Below are 25,415 nucleotides of genomic sequence, written 5' to 3'. Positions count from 1 at the left end.
AATATATCCTAAATAAATGATCACAAAGGTCTATAAGTAAACAAGTACATGAAAACTCACCACAGTTTGAGGTAGATAATCTGAGTCTATAACTGAAAGGCTGAACAAAGCGATACCTAATCTTTTTGGCACCCGGGATCAGTTTTGTGGAAGACAATTTTTCCATGAAATGAGGAGAGGTGGGGGTGGAGTGGGGAATGGTTTAGAGATGAAACTGTTCCACCTCAGATCAGGCATTAGATTCTCATAAGGAGCGCACAACCTGGATCCCTCGCATGTGCACAGTTCACAACAGGGTTCGTGCTCCTATGAGAATCTAATGCCGCCACTGATCTAACAGGAAGTGGAGCTCAGGCAGTAATACTCGCCCTCCTGATGCTCACCTCCTGCTATGTGGCCAGGCTCCTAACAGGACTGGTACCGGTCCTCAGCCCAGGGGTTGGAGACTCCTGGCCCAAAAGATATACACTATTAAAGTTTTATGCAACAGTTAGAAACAGTGGATGAGATATACAGATAGGACCACGGATGATAAGGGCAGGCAGGGTAAGAAAGTACATAGTAGGAGACAAGTAGGACAATCTACCAAACTCCTTTTTACCCCTGAAACATATTATGCTGTATTATAATGCCCCTGAAAATGGTATACTACATTAAAAACAGGTTTATCAACACTGATTTGATTTATTCTATACATTATCAAAGTTACAATAATAATATGCTGTTAAGCACATATGTAAGAATCCTTTAAATAATAATATTTTAGACCACTTAATACAAAGACAGACTGTCAAAGATGAGAATTTTGCTCACTTTAGCTCCAACACTGCAACTTCCCGTACTCCCCGTGCTCCCACTTGCAACTCCAGTAAATCTAGCTTCCAATAGCTCTTGCCTTCTTGGATCCAGACTATGAAGCTCATCCATTGCACCTATTAAGAAAAAAGAAAAAAATGTACATATATATATATATTTACATACACACAAATATATACATGTGATTAGTTAAAATGTTAAAAATTTAGAGATGAGGGCCGGGCGCGGTGGCTCAAGCCTGTAATCCCAGCACTTTGGGAGGCCGAGGCGGGTGGATCACGAGGTCAAGAGATCGAGACCATCCTGGTCAACACGGTGAAACCCCGTCTCTACTAAAACTACAAAAAAATGAGCTGGGCATGGTGGCACGTGCCTGTAATCCCAGCTACTCAGGAGGCTGAGGCAGGAGAATTGCCTGAACCCAGGAGGCGGAGGTTGCGGTGAGCCGAGATCGCGCCATTGCACTCCAGCCTGGGTAACAAGAGCGAAACTCCACCCCCAAAAAAAAAAAAAAAAAAAAAAAAAAAAAAAATTTAGAGATGAATGCTATAAGCAGACAAAATTGAGAGACTTTATTTTTAAATGTACACATCAACTTATCAAAACATCCTACAATGGATTTCCAACACTTTTGGCTGCAACTCACAGAAAGAATGTATTTTCCATCAAATTCAGTACACAGTTACAAACATTCATATATTTAAAAGTTTCACAGCATGCTTAATCTTACTGCAATGCAGTAGTAAGAGTCCTGTACAACATCTATTTTCTAGTCTATTCTAGTCCATTTAAAACAAGGATAGGGTGACCCTAGTAAAAAGCAATTAAATTGATTTTATAAACCATGGGTCCATAGTTTAAAAAACACTGCTCTCCTAATGTAATCTCCCTATTAACCCAGAATTTTAACACTATGTGACACTAGCACTTATTTTGTTTATGTATATCTTATATAACTAACAACATTTTAAACTGTAAAGAACTGTTTTATTATTGCCACAATCCTTAAGACTTTTTGTACAGTTGATAGTTTTAAGTTTCCATCAGGTAAATTAAACTAAGACACATCAAACAGATGACTGAAGTAACTAACACTTACCATTAAACAACCACCTTGAAAATTAAGACAAAAAATTTAACACCCTGATGTTACTGTTATCATGAAGACTAAAGCACTCCAAATTCTAGATGAAATTCAAACAAATTCTTGAAAATTATTTTATCTATGTCTGCTAACTGTGTTCTAACAAAAACCCTAGACGTGACATAAATGAATCGCTCTCAAAGGGAGCAGGTAAGGATATTACCAGAATCCAGAATGACTTGCGGAAGGAACATTTTCAAACTATACCAGCCCCCTTCCACACATCCTGACATTCCTCTCCTAAAGGTTAACAGCTATTCCTATAGATCTTATCTTCTGAAATTTCCTTTCTTACTTTTTATCCTCACCTGGACAGAGGACTAGATGGATGGTAGCCACCCTTTCATGCTTATTTGCATCCCTGTAGCTGAAAACACACCTTCCCCTGTCTACTTCTCCTTCTATCTCAAAAACAAAAGGTAACTCCCTCTAAAAAGCTAAAGCTTTTAACACTTGCTTTGACTTCATTCCTTCTTGACATCCAAGATATCTTGTATTCACAAGTACCCTACCTCTCCTGCATCTATTCACTCGTTTCCTTCTGCACTCATTTATATCTTTTTAGAAGTCTACCTTAGCTTCAATTTCATTGTTCTATCATTTAATTCTTCCCTTAAACTGGTTTATAACTATATCATCCTTAGTATCATCAATGCTTTCATTTTTTTCTCTTCCTGCTATTGTATCAGAAACTGTGTATTATTCCTTCACTGAGGGGAAAAAACCAAAGCTAAAACATATAAAGTTCTAGGTTTTCATAATTCAACCACACCTGTTCCCCCACCACCTCCTTGTTTTCTCTTAACGGTGAATATTCCCCATGGCCTTCTGTTTTCTTTTCAGACTTCCTTTGGCTTCAAACATGATTCTCAAATCAAACACCTATTATATGCCAGGTCTGCCAAGTCTTAAGCTTGGCACTGAAACTTACAATCTACTGAAATTTTGCTTTATAAAAAAAAAATATCAATCCTTTCCTGGCACAGGACTATTTTGAAAACATTAAGTCACCATTTTAAAAATAAGAATATGGTATTGGCATAAAGACAGACATATAGATAGATCAATGGGATAAAGCAGAGACACCAGAAAATAAATCCTCACATGAAATGATTTTCAGTAAGAACACCAAGACCATCCAGTGGGGTAAGATCAGCCTTTTCAACAAATGGTATAGGGAAACCTGGACATCCACATGCAAACAAATTAAGTGGGATCCTTACTTTAACCATATACAAAAATTAACTCAAAATGGCAAGATACCTGAATATAAGACCTAAAACTTTCTAACTCTTAACAACATACAGAGAATTTAACAATGGTTTCTTTGATACAACACCAAAAGCACAGGCAACTAAAGCAAAAATAGGGCCAGGTGCAGTGGCTCACACCTGTAATCCCAGCACTTTGGGAGGCCAAGGCAGGCAGATCTCTTGAGATCAGCAGTTCAAGACCAACCTGGCCAACATGGCAAAACTCCATCTCTACTAAAAATACAAAAAAATTGGCCGAGCATGGTGGTGTGTGCCTGTCATCTCAGCTACTCTGGAGGCTGAGGCAAGAGAATCGCTTGAACCCAGGAGGCAGAGTGGGACTCAGTCTCAAAAAAAAAAAAAGAAGGATAATAGGTAAGTTGGACTTCATCAAAATTAAAAACTTTTGTGCCTAAAAGGACACAATCAATAGAGTGAAATGGCAACCCACAGAAAGGAAAAAAATATCTGAAAATCATCTCAGTAACAAAAAACAACCCAATTTTAAAAATGGGCATGTTTCCAAAGAAAATACGCAAACGACCAACAAGCACACGAAAAGATGCTCAACATTAATTCTGAGGGAAATGCAAATCAAAAATCACAGTGAGATACCGCTTCATACCCATTAGGATAGCTGTTATCAAAAACTAAAAACCAAAATATACAACTGCTAGTGAGGATGTGGAGAAATTGGAATCCTTGTGCATTGCTGGTAGGAACATAAAATGATGCAGCCACTGAGCAAAACAGTACAGTGGTTCCTCAAAAAATAAAATTGAGTTATCATATGATCTGGCAATTTCACTTCTGAGTATATAACCAATAGAACTGAAAGCAATGACTCAAACAGATATTTGTACAAACACGTTCACAGCAGCATTATTCACACTAGCCTAAAGGTAGAAGCAATCCAAGTGGCTATCAGCAGATGAACAGATAAACAAAATGTGATATCTACATACAATGGAATATTACTCAGCCTGAAAAACGAAGAAAATCTGGGTGCATGCTACAACACTGAGAGCTCTGAAGACACTATGCTAACTAAAATAAGCCAGTAACAAAAGGTGGTTGCCAGGGGTTGGGGAGTGTAATAGAATGGGAAGCTAGCATTTAGTGGGTCCAGTTTCAGCTGGGGAAAACAGAAAGTTTCTACAGATGAACAGTGGTGATGGCAGCACAACAATGTGAATGTACTTAATACCATTGAACTTCACACCTAAAAACAGTTAACAGGGTAAATTTTATATTTTACCACAATTTTTAAAAAAATAATTAAAATTTTTAAATTTAATTATTTTGAAAGTTTTTAAAAATTTAATTATTAAAAAAATAATTAAATGTGGTGGCTCCCGCCTGTAATCCCAGCACTTTGGGAGGCCAAGGCAAAAGAATCACTTGAGTCTAGGAGTTCAAGGTCAGCCTGAGCCAACACAGCAAAACTCATCTCTACAAAAAAATACAAAAATTAGCTGGGAGTGGTAGTGCACATCTGTAGTTCTAGTTGCTAAGGAGTTGAGGTGGAAGATTGCTTGAGTCCGGGAGGTCAAAGCTGCAGTGAGCCAAGACTGCACCACTGTACTCCAGGCTTGGTGACACAGCAACAATCTCAATTAATAATTTCTTAATTCAATAAATTGGACTTCATCAAAAATTTAAAATGTTGCCAGTTCAAAAGAACACAGTTACAAAATGAAAAGGCAAACAACGGATTGGAAGAAAATATTTAAAAGGCATATATGTGCTATAAACTATGAATACTCTGGCTTAGTAACTGGTTGATAGCAAGCTGAAATTTACCATGGAAGATCAGGCCATTGGGCCTTACTTTTTGACCTGGATCAGTAAATAATAATGTATTTTGTTTCCTATTGTTTTTATCAAATGTACAGCTTCATCTAGGACCTCAACCCTCCTACGAACAAATGAGTTTCTAACCAAAAACTCTTAAGAGCACAACTTCTCCTTAATTCTTAACACCTTCTAATAAGATATTTTAAAGAGGCAATATATGCAAGAGCCCCTGGTGTAATTCCTGGCACATAATAGATGCTTAGTAAATGCTAATCCTGAACAGTAGAGCCGTGCTACTCAAACTACAGTTCATGAGCCAGCAGCAACTGTATCACTAAGATGCTTATAAGAAATGAAAAATCATGGGTTCCTCCACAGACCAGCCAAACCAGAATCTGAATCTTAACAAGATCCCCATTCATGTTTGAAAAGTACTTCTGTAGAACACGGATCTGTAACTTTTTCTGTAAAGGGCCCAATCACAAATATTTTAGTCTTTGCTGGCCAATAGGCAAAATCCTATAGATACTTATATAACAAGACAGAAACAATTATTTTTCTTTTTCCTTTTTTTTTTTTTTTTTTAGATGGAGGTCTCATTCTGTTGCCCAGGCTGGATGCAGAAACAATTTCTACAAACTTTATTGATAAAATTCAAGACGCAATAATGAGTATAATAGACCAGGTGCAGTGGCTCGTATCTATAATCCCAACACACTGGGAGGCTGAGGTGGGTGGATCACTTGAGGTCACGAGTTCAAGATCAGCCTGGCCAACATGGTGAAACCCCATCTCTATTAAAAATACAAAAATTAGCCGGGCATGGTGGCGGGTGCCTATAATTCCAGCTACTTAGGAGGCTGAGGCACAAGAATCACTTGAACCTGGGAGGTGGAGGCTGCAGTGAGCTGAGACCACACAATGCACTCCAGTCTGGGTGACAAAGCCCTGTATGACCAAAACAAATATACACACACACACACTCTCTCTCTCTCTTTTTAAAATAGAAGTCTGCTAATGAAAAGAATGAAATTCTTTTTGAGAAGATAGTACCTCACTTAATTGGGGTTTCCTATCATTAAAATCTATTACAAATACTCATCTGTTAATTTTTTTTGTTGAGACACAGTCTTGCTCTGCTGCCCAGCTGGAGTGCAGTGGCATGCTCAGCTCACTGCAGCCTCCATCTCCCAGGTTCAAGAGATTCTCCCACCTCAGCCTCCCAAGTAACTGGGATTATAGGCACATGCCACCATACCTGGTTAATTTTTGTATTTTTTTTTTTTTAGTACAAACGGGGTTTCACCATGTTGGCCAGGCTGGTTTTGATCTCCTGACCTTAAGTGATCCACTCACTTCAGCCTCCTAAATTGCTGGGATTACAGGCATGAGCCACTGTGCCTAGCTGCCATCTGGTTAATACTGATCTGTAGACTGGACAGGTGGCTCACGTCTGTAGTCCCAACACTTTGGAAGGCCAAGACAGTTGGATCGTTTGAGTCTAGAAGTTCAAAACCAGCTTGGGCAACATAGAGAAACCTCGTCTCTGTAAAATTTTAAAAAAATAAAACACAGGGTATGGCTCTATGCACCTATGGTCCCAGCTACTCAGGACGCTGAGGTAGGAGGAGAGCTTGGGACCGGGAGATAGATGCTTGCAGTGAGTTTGTGCCACAGTACTCCAGCCTGGGTGTAGAATGAGATAACTTTTTTCAAATAAAGAAAACCACAATGATCTGTAATGAAATTTTATGTACATCTTTGAAAATGTTTTTTAACAGAGACAGGTATTGCCAAATACTGACATTAACCCACAAGCATGATTTTGATCATATTCATTACTGAGAAGGCAGTTATCTATTGGTTCTTCATTTGGTATTTGCCTTTCAGTATGTCATCACAGTGCAGATTAATTACTTCCAATTGAAGGTTGGGTAGAAGTTTCTCCACTGCAAAATTAAACAAATTTTTGAAATATGGAACTTTCTGTGCTTTTGTGTCAACTTCTAAAAAATGCTATGGGAACTATAGTTTGAGACTAGAAAATACATCCAATCATATTCATGTGGGAATGAAGATCTAACTTCTTTGACAGTATGAGAATTATATAAAGCAGCCTGAAATTATTTGGGATTTGAGTATCAGTTGCCAATGAAATAACTTTACTGCAGTATTTCACATATAAGCGCTTCTTTGCCTTGAAATCTTAGGTTAAATTCATTTTTAATACATTATTCAATCTTCAGAAAAAGCTTACTTCCAAAGCTAATTAGTATTTAATAACAGCTGAGGGTAGTTCTCTTTGTTTAAAAAAAATTCAATCTCAGCCTTTAAGCTCAAATAATTGCAAAAAAAAAAAAAAAAATACTTTACCACTTTTAAGCCAGTCAGGATATTCATCCTGTTTCTAACAAAAATTCATGCTGCTGATGCTAGTTAAGTCCAAAAGAGCAAACTGACTTCACAGTTGACAGTACTGATTCAGTAACACACATGGATAGATTGAAATATTTTCTGCAAAGTATCTGCCGATTAATAACAATGAATAACCACAGACTATGAACTCCTCAGTTTTACAATCTTTGTAAATTAGTTCAACGAAGGCTTTTTCTGCTCCGTATATATTTTATCACCATCAGTTGCAGCACATTCTAGCAGATTCCACTTCAGATTGTACATAGTATTTTCTCAGCTTTGAAAATACTCTTGCCTGTAGTTGTTCTGCACAGACTATTCATACAGGCCAACTCTTCGGCCACTTCAAACTTGGCATTGACTCCCTGAATAAAGAACAACTGAATTGTATCAATAACATCTGCCCACTTACCAAGAGCCAAGGAAAACCACTCTAAATCATTTGCCTTGTTTTTTAATTGACTACTGATGTTGCTTCAAATGTCCTCAACTCTTATTCAACTGTTCTTGCCAAAAAGCTAATAGCCTAAAACAAGTTTTTTTCCTCTGGACATAATTTTTTTGACTGCTTCAATAAAATACAATTTAATTATCTTATTATCAGTAAATGGCTTTCCTTGCTTGGCAAACAAGCCACTTGGAAACTTATTTTGGTGGCAGCCTCATTTTCATTTTTTTTTTTTGAAGAAATTATGCTGTGATGAGATATTCCATTTTTAAGTTTTATAATTTTTCTGACTATTGCTGTCCTGAGAGTTGTATATACTATGGTATATGATTAGCTATTTTAATGTATATTGTATTATTCTATCGCAATTTTAGTGTTACTTCATAATAAGGGCAATGTTTTCCTATTTAATTCAATAACAAAATAACCTACACTCCCATGTGCCTTAAAAGCATGCCACTCAAAGTCTATTTTTCTCTTCTTTCCTTATTTTTACATGATGGATACACCAGAGAGAGAAAGAGAGAGAGAAGAAAGAAAAGAAGGGAGGGAGGGAGGGAAGATAGATAGACAGATAGATAGATAGATAGATAGATAGACAGACAGACAGACAGACAGATAGATAGATAGACAGATAGATAGATATTGCAATCTGGCCACAGATGTGGCACTCAAAACACTGTGAAGCTATAATGACAGGACTGAAATTTGTTGTACACCAAACAGTAGTCTGAAGTAATGAGAATGCCATACACAGTTTCTGTCAAAACTACTCAGCTTTGCCATTATAAAGCAAAAGCAGCTGTGTTCCAGTAAAACTTTATTTATGAATAGACAATGATATTCAAATTTCACATGTTACAAAGAATTTTTATTTCAATAGTTTTTGGAAGAACAGGTGGTGATTGGTTACATGAAAGTTGTTTAGTGGTGATTTCTAAGATTTTGGTGCACCCATCACCTAAAAGAATTATTTTTGTTGTTGTTGTTTTTAACCAGTAAAAAAAGGTAGTTTGCTTACTCCTGTTCTAGAAAGCACACTTGAAAGATTTCAATCTTTCAGGGACTTAAACTGTCATTTTTTGACCCTTATCCAAAACTTCTGTCCTCAAGAGGTGAAATTTTCTGGAAAAAAAAGTAATTTTACTATAATCCATTGAATTCTTTATTACCATGAATGTTTATACTTTTGAAAAAGAAGAAATTACAAAAGCCACTATAAAGACTGTACCATTCTTAAATAATACCCCTTTTCAAAACACAGCCACCTGTCTTCTAATTATGCTACTATTCTTACTAACCTGTTTTCCAAAATTTACAACTGTAAATCCAAAACATCACTTAAAACATGTAACAAGGGATGTCACTACCCAAATTAGAGATCAATCACATTCAATGTGATGAAGAAAAATTTTAGGGAACACAAACAGAGAATAAAATCTGACCCATTAGTTTGTTATGCTTCGTTTTAACAAGCATGTTTTCTCTCTCTCCCTGTGTCTTTAACACACACACCCATAAACTCAATAAATGTTAGTTACTATAAAAGTACGGACTTTCAAGGATCCAAAGGTGATATATTAGAACATATTACTAGTTCTGGTTAGTCAACATCACTTTATATAATAGTTGTATCACCTGTATATTTATGACAAGGAATTGTTTTTTCATTATACAGCTTTTTAGTTGCCTTAATTCTTTACCTTCCTTGACGATAGTCATAATAAAATCAAATGCCTAGAGAACAGATTTTTAAAAGGTTAATACCAGTTAACAACAAGGTAAAAGAGTTTTTTCACTAAGACCTTTCTAATAGTAGATTCAACTGCTGCTGAGCCATGACCTTAGTTTTAAATTTAAAACTTCCTGAAATCTAAAAATATTTTAATTCACTCCAGATTCTAATTACTACTTTTCATATTACATTTGATAAGCTGATTTATACAGAACAGTTAAAGCTTTTCTTCTATTAATACTTTCCATATTATACTTGATAAGGAAGGCAAAGATTCCTTTTATTAAAAACAAGCTCTATGATAAAGAAATTATTTCTCCAAGATAAAATATTCCATTTAAATAATTCCTTTTCATTAGTTTTAATGCATTCAAAAGTATAGGAAGCAAAAGTAATTCAAGAGGTCTGGGCTGGGCATGGTGGCTCATGCATATAATCCCAACACTGTGTGGGGCGGATCATCTGAGGTCAGGAGATCAAGACCAGCCTGGTCAACACGGTGAAACCCCATCTCTGCTAAAAAATACAAAAATTAGCCAGGCATGGTGGTGCACACCTGTAATCCCAGCTAACTTGGGAGGCTAAGGCACAAGAATCACTTGAAACTGGGAGGCGGAGGTTGCAGTGAGCTGAAATCACATCACTGCACTCCAGCCTGGGCAATAGAGCAAGACTCCATCTCAAAAAAAAGAAAGAAAAAGAATTCAAGAAGTCTATATTGTATAACACCGGAATTACTTCAGAATCTTGTCTTGAAACATCCATTTTAACATGGTTAATAAATAGAACATACCTATTTCACTGACAATATTTTGTAGCATGTATTTAACAAACATAGATATTTTTGTCAGCTATACTACATTCCATTATCTATTTCACTGTTTGATTCCCTACTTTAAAATCAAATATTTTAATTTGTTGGCAGTTAAATGAACATGTTAGTTAAATGAGCTATCACAAAAACAGCCCAATTTCTTTATTTTCTAACCCTTCTCTCACATGAATTTAATAAACACATTTCCTACATTTTTTCTAATGATTTGAGATAGTAACATTCAGAAGATTAATCCATTTAGAATTACATCTATATATATATATATAAAAGAAAATTTTTTCCAAAGGAAAATGTCCCAATTTCTCATTAATTCAACCTTTTCCCACTAATTTAAAATACCTCTCTGGTTATCACATTCTTTACAAACGTGGGTCTGTTCTGTACTTCATTCACAGTTTCACTAACCTATTTGTTTCTGAGTCATATTATCTATCCATCTATCTACACAAACAGATATATAAGTACTGCACATATACATATAAACACATACACACATTTCCCAAAGATTTCACCCAAATGTCTGAAAACAGTAAGCATAGAAAGCCAGGTCCTTGAATGTAGCCTACAGGTTCAATTACATAAGCCTGTGGTAGAGAAGACAGGTCCAATCTAGAATCATACCAAGTTTTCAGAGTAATATTTCACCTAATCTTTTTAACATACTGGGTCTTTTTAAACACTTGTGTTGCAAACCTTACAGCAAAGAAAATTCATATGAGGAGATATGGTTTGCATCAGAGGTAAAGCATTCTCTCTACTGCCATGGCCTTAGAAAATGAAAATAATTTATATCTCAATTTTATTCTCAGTAATAAAAAATAATCTCTGACAACTAACTTTTCTTTCATCAAAAACACACGTAGTTCAATAGGTTGTGTAAGTTTGGTCAGGCTCCTTAACCTCTTTTAGCTTCCTTATGTAGAAAATAGAGATAATAAAAGCATATATCTTATAGAGTTGCTAAAGTAAAATAGTTTATATGAGTAGTTCTGAACTAAATCTGTTACTTAGAAAGCATTCAATAAATGTAAACACATATGTATGCTAAACTGTAAGTGCTCAATAAATATTAGCATATATAATGTAATAAGCCCCCTTCCAGGTTTCTCCCTGGGGTTAGAAGTTCCTGGTACGCATAATAGGATGACATACACTTCCATGCCTAATTTCTTTATGCTAATATAGTAGTAACATAACTAACCAAGTTCCTCTTCCTCTAGCTTCAAACTTGTAACAATCTGCTATTTTAAAAATCAATCTCTCTCACACTGTGCATATACATGTGTATATATACATACACACAAATGTATATACACATACTCACGTATAATGTATTTTATACTAGACTGTATTTCTGTATTAACATATAGTCCCGATTTTAAAAACAGAGAAATTAAGACACTAAATGATTAAGTTATACTGACTTTTGTTAACAGTTTATATCCACTCAACTAAGCATCTCTGTCCCAAAAGAAGGATCCAGAGGAAGCGTATGTGTGTGTGTATATGTGTATGTGTGTGTGTGTGTGTGTGTGTGTGTGTCCATGTCAGGGACAAACGAAGAAACAGAGAAAAACAGAGCATGCATTTGATCCTGGAGTAAGCAGGAATGTTCTCTAAGAAAACTCCAAAACAGGAATTTGGTAAAACCTGAGCTGGTAATTACCCTCTCCTCACTTCCAGAAAGTCAACTGCTATCTTGTCTCTAACCTAAGTACTCCAGACTCTTTTTTCATTCAATACCTCTCCCCCCCATGAGTAAGTAATAGGTGCTTGTTGAAATAAATATAAAAATATGAAAGTAAAAGTCCCAATCCTCCCTTGTCTCCTAAAATCCCACTGCTGAGAGGTAACCAATTACCTTAAAAAGGACAGTGATGATTTACTCCTCCACAGTACTCCTTCTTGGCCTGTTCTTCTATCCCAATAATACAGGGTGAAAGACGGGCTACAGAACAGTTTTTCTTTCTTACAGTCCCTCTACAGCAGGGAAGTAAATCTCTGAACAGAAAAGAAGATCCAAGTACTTTAAGAAGTCCAAGTTGAATACTATCTACATATTAAAGCACAACCCAAAACAATGAATTAAAATTAAGAAGGGGCCAGGAGTGGTGTTTCACACCTGTAATCCCAGCATGTTGAAGGCTGAGGCAGGCAGATCCTTAGTGCCCAGAAGTGAAAGACCAGCCTGGGCAACCTGTTGAGACCCCCAACTCTACAAAAAATTTTAAAAATTATCCAAGCATGCTAGTGCGCACCTATAGTCCCAAGCTGAGGTGGGAAGATCACTTGAGCCCAAGAGGTAGAGGCTGTGGTGAGCTGTGAGAAACAGCCCCCACACTCCAGTCTAGTCGATAGGTTACACAGACAGATAAATAACCTAACATAAAATTGATAAAATATTCTAAAATTCATACAGTTATTTAAACCTATTATTTCATCAACATCATCTTTACCATATCCTCATAAGATTCCTAAAATAGACTTCTGTGGATATTTATTCTAATATAGCCAGATGTAAGGTTAAGAAGATGGACCCTGTGGCCAGACTGCCTGAGTTCAAATTCCAGCTTTGCCACTTAGTGACTCTGTCATTATAAAATGTTGGTATTAATGGCCAGAGGCAGTGGCTCATGCCTGTAATCCCAGCACTTTGGGAGGCTGAGGCAGGCAGATCATGAGGTCAGGAGATGGAGACCAGTCTGGGCAACATGGTGAAACCCTGTCTCTACTAGAAATAAAAAAATTAGCTGGGCATGGTGGCACATCCCTGCAGTCCCAGCTACTCAGGAGACTGAAGCAGGAGAATTGCTTGAACCCAGGAAGCAGAGGTTGCAGTGAGCTGAGATCGCATCACTCCATTCCAGAGCAAGACTCTGTCTCGGGGAAAAAAAACCACAGTAATAACAGTGTCCCTCACAGGGCTGTTCACAGGCAAGACATACGGTTAATTCATAAGGTGAGTTAAATGAGATAATACATGTAAGGTTTTGGCAGGTTCCTGGATCATACAGCCTAAATGATTTTTACTAAGTCCCAGGAAAATAAGCAACAATTTTGGGCATTTTGCATGCCCAAAAATGCATGCAAAGTAATTGATGTGAGAAGAAAAAGCAACAGAAGGAACATATTAGCAGATAGTAGAGCATTCCAATTTACTCACTTTCTACTCACCTAGCCTAAACCTTCAAATAAGGGAGAAAAATAAATAATTTTTTTCTACCAGATTTCCAATAAAACAGGCTATCCTATGTAGGATAGAGCTCGTACCTGATTTACATGTCCACATAGACATGTTTAACACAAGTTATCCTGCTTGATGAAAATTAAAACAATCTTTAACCAGCACTCCCAACTCTAATGTGCTATCAGGCTTCAGGGAATGCCAACTTTGGGATCCAGATACATAAATTAACACATAAGCCACATTAAGGTCATAATGGTCCTCTAGAAAGACATATTTCCAATGATCAAATCACCTCAAAATCAAAATTTTAAGATTCTAATAATAATTTACCTGCAACCTTAATGGAAGCACCAATCTGTAAACTTAGATAGATATATCTACATAGATGTCTCTATATTTATCTAACTGTCTCTGTCTCTCTACATACATGTAAAATACAAGCCAAGTAAATCAAATTTTAATGAAGGATAAAAAACTACTATTTTTAACAGGTTAAATCATAGAGATACTCAGCCATTTTTAATCTATAAAGTAGGTTCATATGGCTCAACCTAATACTCAATGCCCAGAATGTCCTATGATATAATCAGACCCCCTAGTGTCCTCACCAATTACTATAACTGCCATTTTTGGACAGTATTTACTGATTTAAAGAAACTGTGGGTCACATCATTCTCGTATCATTTGTTATATTATTCTAAAAGCTGCTAAAACAGAGTGGCAGATGCAAAGTCCTATAGTCATATGCTGGTTGGCCTCAAATTAACACCCCAGTTTTCCAGCAAACGATCACTTAAAAATACTGACTTACACCAAGACTTCTTTCAATTATAATATTTCTGACTTAATATTTCTTCCCCAAGACAATTTATTTGCCTTATGAACAAAAGGATACATATTTTCCTGAAAAATTGTCAAGAAAGAAGAAATTTCACTTCTTTCCCTTTTTACCCTGAGTCATGAATGCATGGTAAAGAAAAATGGAAAAATGCAAAAAAAAAAAAAAAGAAAAAATTGAGCCCAAAAAATTCCACTCATAGTCCTACTACACAAAGACAACTAGTGTCAACATTTTGACTTATTTTCTTCCAGTCTTTTTTTCCACATACTTTTTTTTCAACAATTGAGATTATATTTTACACAGTAGTAGCCCCTGGCATTAAAAGATGTTTTTACATTTACAATTACAAAAATTCGTATAATATCCTGAAAGTCCATCACATGATAAATTTATCACTGGCTGAAGTATTGCTAAATGAAAGATCTTACATAAAACCTCCACCCATCCAATTCTCAGTTTGGGTTTGCTTTTCTTCACCATTGTATCAGTCCATTTCGCACTGCTATGAAGAAATACTTGAGATGAGGTAATTATAAAGAAAAGAGATTTAATTGACTCACAGTTCCTCATGGCTGGGGAAGCCTCAGGAAACTTACAATCATGGCCAAAGGCACCTCTTCACAAGGCAGCAGGAGAGAGAATGAGTGCAAGCAGGGGAAATGCCAGACATTTATAAAACCATTACATCTCGTGAGAACTCACTCACTCACTCACCCACTCACTCACTCACTCACTCACCCACTCGCTCGCTCACTCACTATTATGAGGAGAACCAGCATGGAGGAAAGTGCCTCCATGATCCAATCGCTTCCCACCGGGTCCCTTCCATGACACATGGAAATTATGGGAACTAAAACTCAAGATGAGATATAGGTGGGGACAGAGCCAAACCATATCATCAGTACTCATAAAGTTACACTTACCCCCCAAATTTTAGATAAATTATAGATGTATTTGTATAAGTTCACTGCATGTTAATGTTAGTACCCTAATAATATAATACAGCATAGTGGTATTTTAGTCGAAGTTCTTTAAATTTCTTTACAAATAGCTGTTTTCTAAGATAATTAAAAGCCTAAAAGGGACACTTAAACTTTTATATTTAAAACTGATGGATGTCAGCCACAAGCTACGGCTTCAAAGCTCAAGATCAGCCTGGGCACATAGTAAGACCTCATCTCAACAAAACATCAGAAAATTAGCTGGATGTGGTGATTTCAACTACTCATGAGACTGAGGTGGGAGGATCGCTTGAGCCCAGAGATCAAGGCCGCAGTGAGCTACGAACACACCACTGCATTTCACCCTAGGGAACAAAGTGAGACACTGTCTCAAAAAAACAAAACAAAACACTTACATCTAAATCTTAACTCCACCACACAGTTAACTCTCAGCAACCATTTCTTTATTTGTAAAATTAGAATAAATGTCTAACTTACTAGCGTGAAGGGTAACACAACACTAAATATGGATTAAAATCCTCTTACAGATCTTATTTAAAAACAAAAGAACTATAATTTCTTGGTGCTCAATATGCAAAACTGTATAATAAAAATAAAAGGGATACAAGCTGAGCTACTTTAGGCAACTTGAAAATTAAACATCATTACTTGTCAAGTACTATAGCTTCTGCATTTTTGCCTAAGAGTAGATTCCAGAGGGGATACAGGGAGACATGTTAGGCAGCCATCCAGGGTAAGTGAAAATAAGAGCCTAAACTAGAGCTGTGACAGATCAGAAAAATATCTAGGAGACAAAAAACAACAATATTTGGTGACAGACTGAACTGGAGAAGAGAACAAGGTCAGGCACAGACTCATATCTGTAATCCCAGCACTTTGGGAGGCTGAGGTGGGTGGATTATTTGAGATCAGGAGCTCCAGACCAGCCTGGCCAACATGGAAAAACTAAGTATCTACTAAAAATACAAAAAGAAATTAGCCAGGCATGGTGGCGGGTGCCTGTAATTCCAGCTATTCGGAAGGCTAAGGCATGAGAACAACTTGAACCCAGGAGGCAGAGGTTGCAGTGAGCTGAGACCGCATCATTGCACTTCAGCCTGGGAGACAGAGTGAGACCCTGTCATAAAATAAAATAAACTTTTTTTAAAAAAAGTAAAATAAAGGAATGATTTCTTTCTGGCTTACACACTTGACAGTTCATAGAAATAGCAACTACAATGACGAATACAGGTTAAGTATCCCTTATCCAAAATGCCTGGGAGTAACATGTTTCAGACTTCTAATTTTTTAAAAAATATTTGTGTGTACATAATGAGGTATCTGGGGGATGGGAACCAAGTCCAAACATGAAATTTATTTCTGTTTCATATATACTGTGATGGGGTTAGGCTGTTGCCCAGGCTGGAGTGCAGTGGCATGATAGCAGCTCACTGCAGCTTCAATCTCTGGGCTCAAGCTATCCTCACACCTTCTCCCAGGTAGCTGGGGACTGCAGAGATGTGCTGCCACACCCAGCTGATATTTTTTATTTATAAAATTCATTGTGATGTGCCCAGCCAAAATCATTTCAAATTTTTTTCTTACTTACCATGTAAGCCTAAATGCCACGCAGCATAACAACTCTCCAAATTTATCTGCTTAACAGATAATCTGATTTGATTATAATATATAGGCAAGGTGTGATTGAATAATTCTATAGGACACATAAAAATCAATCCCATATCATTTTTATCCATATTATATATATTTCATCCTCTCAGATGGTTGTTCACGTGCTTTAAAAACAATTATGGAATGGTCAGCTTCACTATTAGACTGGCATTCAGCAAATTGGAACTTCTACTTAATCTTCCCCTCATTCTTGCAATATATTACCTTTGTAAGTAAGGATTAAATTATGTTAGTTTCTTATTTAATTGTACTTGTGGCACATTGCAGAGAGAAAAGAAAGTATTATTAAAATACAGTTGGCTAACAACTTGACTAATGATTGGGCAAAGAATCTGAACAGTTCTCCAGAGATAATATATAAATGGCCAACAAATACATGAAAAGATGCTCACATCCAGCAATCCCATTTCTATATATCCTAAGAAACTGAAATCAATGTGTCAAGGAGATATCTCCATTCCCATGTTCATAGCAGCACTATTGACAAAAGCCAAAATATAGAATCAACCTAAATGTCCATCAACAGATGAAAAGGAAAAAAAAAAATGTGGTATATATACAATGTAATACTATTCAGCCTTTTTTTTTTTTTTTGAGACAGGGTCTTGCTTTGTCACCCAAGCTGGAGTGCAGTGGTACCATTCACAGCTCACTCGATCTCCCACGCTCAAGCAATCCTCCCATCTTCTCTTGAATATGCCACTACACCTGGCTGATTTTTTTTTTTTTAAGCAGAGACAAGTCTTACTATGTTGCCCAGGCTGGTCTCAAACTCCTGAGCTCAAGCAATCCTTCCACCTCGGCCTCCCAAAGTGCTGGGATTACAGGCATGTGCCACTGAGCTGCGCCTATTCAGCCTTAAAAAATAAAGAAATCTTGTCATTTGAAACATGGATGAACCTAGAGGACAAAGTAAAGTAAGCCAGGCACAGAAAGACAAATACCACACAATCTCACTTACATGTAGAATCTAAAAAATTTGAACTTATAAAAGCAGAAAGTAGAATAGGGGTTACCAGGGGATGGGAGAAATGAAGAAATGTTGGTCAAGGGATACAAAGCTTGAGTCAGATGGGAAGAATAAGTTTTTGAGATCCATTGCACAGAGAGTGACTACAGCTAATAATAAGGTATGATACGTATTTCAAAATAGCTAAGAGAATAAATTTCAAATGTCTTGCTGGAAAAATTAAAGGAGGTGATAGATATGTTAATTAGCTTGGTTTAATCATCCCACATTTTGTGTGTGTGTGTGTGTGTGTGTGTGTGTGTACATGACACTGTACCCCATAAACATATACAATTATGATTTGTCAATTAAAAATATTAGTTAAGCTAAGCATAGTGTCCGGAGGCTGAGGTGAGAGGATCATTTGAGCCCCAGAGTTTAGGGCCAGCCTGGGCAATGTAACAAGATCCTGTCTCTTAAGAAAAGATGCCCGGCCACGGTGGCTCACGCCTGTTAATAACAGCACTTTGGGAGACCAAGGTGAATGAATCACCTGAGGTCAGGAGTTCGCGATCAACCTGACCAACATGGTGAAACCCCATCTCTACTAAAAATACAAAAAATTAGCCAGGTGTGGTGGTGGGCATCTGTAATCCCAGCTACTCCAAAGGCTGAGGCAGGAAAATTGCTTGAACCCAGGAGGTGGAGGTTGCAGTGGGCCGAGATCGTGCCACCGCACTCAAGCCTGGGCGACACGGGCGAAACTCCATCCCAAAAAAGAAAAAAGAAAAAGATGCTCAACATGTAAATAAAAAAATGCAATGAGCTATCACCTCACACCTATTAGAATGGCTACCACCAAAAACACTGGAAAAAAAATATATTGCCAAGGATTATGGAAAAATGGGAACCCTTGTGCACTGTTGGCAGGAATACAAAATGGTACAGCTATCTAGAACACAGAAAGCGGGATCTCAAAGACACAGCTGCACACCCATGTTCATGGCAGCACTACTCACAATACACAAGAAGTGGAAGCAACCCACATCCATCTAAAGATGAATGGATTAACAAAATGTAGTAAACACATACTATGGAATATTATTCAGCCTAAAAAAGGAAATACTGAAACATGATACAATATGGATGAACCTTGAAGACATTATGTTGAAGGAAATAAGTCAGACACAAAGTGACAAATACTATATGGTTCTAGTTGTATGAGGTATCTAAAGCAGTGAAACTAACAGAAAGTAGAACAGTGGTTGCTAGGGACTAGGGACAGAGGGAAATTGCAAAGTTGTTAATAGGTATAAAGTTACAGTTTGACAAAATGAAAACATTCTGGAGATCAGTCGCACAACAATATAAATATACTTAATACTACTGATTCAGAAATGGCTAAGATGTAGCCAGGCATTGTGGCACATGCTTGTAATCCCAACTTCTCCAGAGGTTGAGACAAGTGAACCCGGGAGACAGAGGTTGCACACTGCACCCCAGCCTGGGTGATAGAGGGAGACCCTGTCTTAAAAAAAGAAGAAAAGAAAAAGCTAATATGGTAAATTTTATGTCATGTGTTTTTTTTTTACCACAATGACAATTCTGAAAAAGAAAAATGGCTAAAATTTTTGCACATGTACATAACTAACAATTTTGGTCCCTGACTTTTCTTGATCAATGAAATGTCAGAAAACATGTGCTCTTCAACTTAAAACTAGCAAAAACTTCCTGGATGGTTGGGTAACTAGAAGGGTTGAACCTCCTCAGGGAAAGTTATTCTACACAGGGATGGGCAGCAGTAACTACCCATGTCAAATATTAGGAGGTCAAAAAAAAAAAATCAAAAGACTATTTTGTGATTAGTAAAATTAATATGAAATTCAAATATCAGTGTCCACAGTAAAGTTTTAATGAACATAGCCATCCCATTTGTTAGCATATTGTCTATGGCTGCACTTTACAACACAAACACAAGGAGCTGTCGCAGTTGCAACAACTCTTTTAAAAAGAAAGTTTATGCCAGGTGTAGTGGCTCAAACTTGTAATCCCAGCACTTTGAGAAGCCAAGACTGGCAGATTGCTTGAGCTCAGGAATTTGAAACCACTCTGAGTAACATGGTGAAACCCATCACTATAAAAAACACAAAAATTAGGCAGGCGAGGTAAGAGCATTGCTTGAGCCTTGGAGGTCAAGGCTGCATGCAGTGAGCTGAGATCATGCCACTATACTCCAGGTTGGTTGACAGAGTGAGACCTTGTCTCCATATCTAATCCCAAAATAAGGAATTAGATGCAGAGCAGAAATAAAATGAAGTAAATTCAAAAAAGAATCAATACTAACAAATTAAAATGTTGATTCAATGAAGTGATTTTTTAAAAATAAAAAGCTATAGCCCTTTCTGTGGCTTTTTATTTCTACCACCAAGCCATCTATGTATACGGCCAGGCACATTAGGCACATGCACACATGCCTTATGTTTAATACCTGCAGTATCTGGAGTAAGCCTCAGTTTTAAGATAAACTTTTGGCCAGCTGCGGTGGCTCACACCTGTAATCCCAGTACTTTGGGAGGCCATGGCGGGCGGATTACCTGAGCTCAAAAGTTCTCGACCAGCCTGGGCAACATGGTGAAACCCCGTCTCTACTAAAATACAAAAAATTAGCCAGGCGTGGCGGCGTGCACCTGTAGTCCCAGCTACTCGGGAGGCTGAGGCAGGAGAATTGCCTGAATCCAGTAGGCGGAGGCTGCAGCGAGCCAAGAGCGTGCCACTCCATTCCAGCCTAGGCGACAGAGCAAGACTCCATCTCCCAAAAAAAAATAAAAGATAAGATAAACTTTCATTAATTATTAAGCTTTTGGATTAATAAACATTGGAATTATACAACTATTCAGTTATACAGCTTTGTCTTCTCAAATAACTGGACTGAAAGTTATTTTTACTTAATAAAAATTTAGAAAAGGCATCCTATAAACATTAAATTATACAATAAAATAGTGGAGAACTAATGATAATAAAACGTTTGTGTCACTTGTATCATTTTCTTAAAAGCAAGCTCAAAGAGGTAGAGATAGGGGTTGTAACTTATCACATGAGCTTTCAAAGATAACTAAAATGCTTGCTTATATCAAGAAGTTTTAGACTGTGTTCTAACTGGCAGTGTATCTTTGTTTCAGCCAGTTAACTTATTAACATAGAATTTAAGGAAGAACAGAATTTGCTAAATATTAAGATACTTAAAGTGACATATCTAATTATTTTGGCTTCATAATAGCAAATACAGAGTAAATAACCACTATAAATTGATCCTAGCAAAGAGGCTACTATACCAAGGTATACTCACCTAAAAAATACTTCAAATCTTCAAATTTCAGATGTTAGTATTTGGAGGACAATATGAAATAACATAACCCCTCTTAAAAATCCCAATCATTTTTTCTCAAGGTAGAGGAGTTAGTAAATACTATAGTAACTCTTGGCAGTATTGAGCAGGAGTAACAAGTCCAAGATGAGATTTAAGACTGCTTTAATTTCTAAAACAAGTCACAAATAGAAAGAATAAACATATGGAAAACTGCTTAATTTCTTGGTAATGAAATACATATAGTAAGTAAATATGTTATATCATCCCTAGTTAACAAGTCAAACACTTCCTAAAAATACTATGAGAGCAGTAACACTTCCATTAAACCCGTTCGTTCATACAGGTGTTGCTAGTGGCACTCTAAAGTTACAACTCTTACAATACAGTAACATCCATAAAGGTATCCATATTTTTTACTAACTTAATCAACAAATTGAAACAGTAACTACAATACGAAAGATGATATTTTCCAAAGGTATTAAGAGTGTTACCTTGTATGAGCAACTCTAAAAGTCTGGTTTGAAAGCAAAAACACTTTTTATATTAAACTACTGCTCAAAGGGTAATAATTTAAAAGAAGCAAAGTAACAAAATAAAGATGTGTATCACATTTTTACTCATAGGACAAAGAATTGAGTACAGAGCTGAGAAAATATCCAGCACTAAAGGAATAGTGTGTGTATGTATGTGTATTTTTTAAAAAAGCTCTTCATGAAATAACATATATACACACATATACACACATGTGTATATGTTATTTCATGAAGAGCTGTTCAAATAACATATATGTTATTTCATGTGTGTATATGTGTGTATACATATATATGTTATTTCACGAAGAGCTGTTTTTTTAAAAATATACTGCCATGCTCTAAAGATTTTATTTGAACCCAAATGGAACTTAAATTAGTACTAGCCAGTTCCAAAAAAAGGCTTTTAAAATAACAGTAATCACCTGGACATGGTGGCTCACACCTGTAATTCCAGCACTTTAGGAAGCCAAGCTGGATGGATCACCTGAGGTCAAGGGTTTGAGACCAGCTTGGCCAACAGGTGAAACCCTGTCTTTACTAAAAATTCAAAAATTAGCTGGGCATGGTAATACATGCCTATCATCCCAGATACTCAGGAGGCTAAGGCAGGAGAATGGCTTGAACCTGGAAGGCAGAGGTTGCAGCAAACCGAGATAGTGCCACTGCGCTCCAGCCTGGGCAACAGAGCAAGACTCTGTCTCAAAAACAAAAACAAACAAACAACAACAACAAACGGTTATCTTCAAGGTATCAAAGGCAAAGATAGTTCTACTTCCAATTAAACCTACAACTCCAGATGGCTAACTGCTCCACAAGTTGGTCCTATTCAAACTCTGCATATAATCCAGTGGCCCCCAACATTTTCGGCACCAGTGACCAGTTTCATGGAAGACAATTTTTCCATGGACCAGCAGGTTGGGGTGGGGGATGGAGTGGAGATGATTCCAGGATGAAACTGTTCCACCTTAAATCATCAGGCATTAGTTGTTAGATTCTCATAAGGAGCGAGTGACCTAGATCCCTCTCATGTGCAGTTCACAAGAGGGTCCACACTCCTCTGAGAATCTAATGCCATGGATGACCTGACAGGAGGTGGGACTCAGGTGGGAATGCTCACTGGCCTGCTGCTCACCTCCCACTATGTGGCTCGTTCCTCACAGGCCAGAGACCAGTACCAGTCTGCAGCCCTGGTGTTGGAGACTCCTGATATAACCAATTGACAATTTAAACAAAAGGAAGACAAAGAGAGTGAGAGGATAAGGGAGTGCTTAAGAGGAGAAAAAGATTCTAATTTACCCAAAATGTCAAAACCAATTAAAGTATTAAAAATAAAAGCAAACAAGAACTTTCTACTTCCAGTAATAGTGATCAGGTCATCAAACTAATCTTCTGGCTGAAGACATTTGAAAAGCTGAACCAAGTTTAAAAAAAGATAAGTCTGCTTCTAGAGATCACGCAGTAAAGAAATGGGGCCAGAATTCACTACGTTCCCAGAGGTGAGTCTGGTATATGAGGTTTCTTCTCCCCTAGAGACATCTGCTGATTTAAGCAGTGACTGTGAGACTGGGAAGCTAAGCAAAACATCTGACAGCCTTACTCTGCTAGCCAGACAAAAATGAGACCCCCAGCCTCCCCTAAACTCTGTGTTGGGATCTCAACCTCAGAGCAAGAGGGAATACAACTAAAGCCCAGCTTCAAATCATCTCAACTCTTAAAAGTGAATTAAGAAAATCTGAAATTCACAGTGCCCCTATATTTCTGTCAAGATTAAATTATTCTAGGCCTCAAATCGTTTCTATAGTTTTTCACATCAAATATCTCATACACAATAAAAAATAACCAGAAATCCAAGTAAATAACACAAATGAATGCAAATGAAACATGGAACAAGACCTAAAGGGATCTAGATAATGAAGTTACCAGACATAGATTTTCAAATTAAGTATGCTGAGTAGTAAGACTGTGAAATTTAGCAGAAAACATGAAAGTAAAGAAAATAAAATTGAAATTCTAGAACTAAAAAGTGAAAGAACCTAATGAAGAACTCAATTTATGAGTCTCACGGCATACTGGACACAGCCTAAGAAAATTAATAAACTGGAAAATTGGTCAGAAAAACACATCTTTAAAAATGTACAAAGGAATAAAAAAGATAAAACATACAAAAAAAAGGATGTAAAAAACATAGGACAAATGTAAGAATGTGTAATACATGTATAACCGGAGTACCAGGAGGAAAAAAGATGACAAGACAGGAGCACTATTCAGTGATATGGTCTGAGAATTTGCCAAAACTGATGAAAGCACTCACCAGCCCTGTGCAAGAGAACTTTCTATTCTACAGATAGAATGGTGGAAAGGCTCTCCATCTGCCAATATAGAAACTAATAGAAATATTTGGCTACTGAGAACTTAAAATATGAGAAAATGAATTTTTAATTTTTTAGAAGTTAATTGGTATCAGTAGTTACATGTAGCTAGTGGTGGGCACTGGGCAGAGCAGTCCTAAGTCACAAATATAAGAAGTCCTACAAACATAAAGCTAAACAAATAAAAGATCACACCCAGACATATCACAGCAAAACTGCTGAAAACCAAAAACAGCTCTCCTCCGACAAAAACAAAAAGTGACCAGAGATCTACAAGCTAGATTACAGTCCAAAGGAGCAACAATAAGACTGATAGTTGACTTCCCAACAGAAACTTAGAAAAACAGAGGTCTCAAGGGCACTGCCCATAGCTGCAACATACCAAATGAAAATAATCGCCAACCAACATTTCTATATCCAGCTCCCCCCACCAAAAAAACCCCTTCAAGAATAAAAATGAAAAAAAGTCATTATCAGATAAGCAAAAACAGAATTCCTCATCAGATAGGCCCAAATAGAGAGGAAAATAAAAGAGTAGTTTCAGACAGAGAGTAAATCAACCCAGCTAGAAGCCTGAAAATGCACTAAAGACTGAAGGGAAAAAAATAAATATATAAATAAAATTAAATGTATCATTACTGAATAAAACACTAATGATAATATCTTGTGAGTAGTTAAAATATACAGAGAACTAATCTGGCAAAAGTATATCATTCTGGAGAGGGAAATGTAAAATTAATGTTTTCTAATGTTGCTGCACCAAACAGAAAAAGAAAAAAGTGTTGACTTACATTACAATTAACATAGCAAGGAGGTACACTATAATCTCTACGATAAATAAAAACAAACTGAAAAAAAGATGGTCTAACTATTAAGCCAAGTTGAGGGGTGGGGGGCATTTGGAACAAAAAATAATAATCCCAAAAGCAGCAAAAAAGGAGAATATGGGCCGGGCGCGGTGGCTCACTCCTGTAATCCCAGCACTTTGGGAGGCTGAGGCGGGTGGATCACGAGGTCAAGAGATCGAGACCATCCTGGTCAACATCGTGAAACCCCGTCTCTACTAAAAATACAAAAAATTAGCTGGGCATGG

At 37.0% G+C, this 25,415-nt stretch overlaps 1 protein-coding gene across 2 annotated transcripts in view; it reads right to left on the bottom strand.

The window, feature by feature from the left end:
* The window catches only part of TLK1 (tousled like kinase 1), a 161,161-nt gene that overhangs the window by 116,026 nt on the left and 19,720 nt on the right, over positions 1 to 25,415 (bottom strand). For both annotated transcript variants that reach the window (XM_032293002.1, XM_032293003.1), the window contains exon 2: positions 814 to 932. In XM_032293002.1, coding sequence (XP_032148893.1) covers positions 814 to 932 — 119 coding nt within the window. The remainder of the gene's footprint in view (positions 1 to 813; positions 933 to 25,415) is intronic.

The sequence above is a fragment of the Sapajus apella genome, unplaced genomic scaffold (assembly GCF_009761245.1).
Source record: "Sapajus apella isolate SASKATOON/1434 unplaced genomic scaffold, GSC_monkey_1.0 scaffold28, whole genome shotgun sequence".
In the NCBI taxonomy this organism is placed as follows: Eukaryota; Metazoa; Chordata; class Mammalia; order Primates; family Cebidae; genus Sapajus; species Sapajus apella.
Note: the sequence above shows the minus strand (reverse complement) of the source record. Positions and strands in the feature narration are given on the sequence as shown.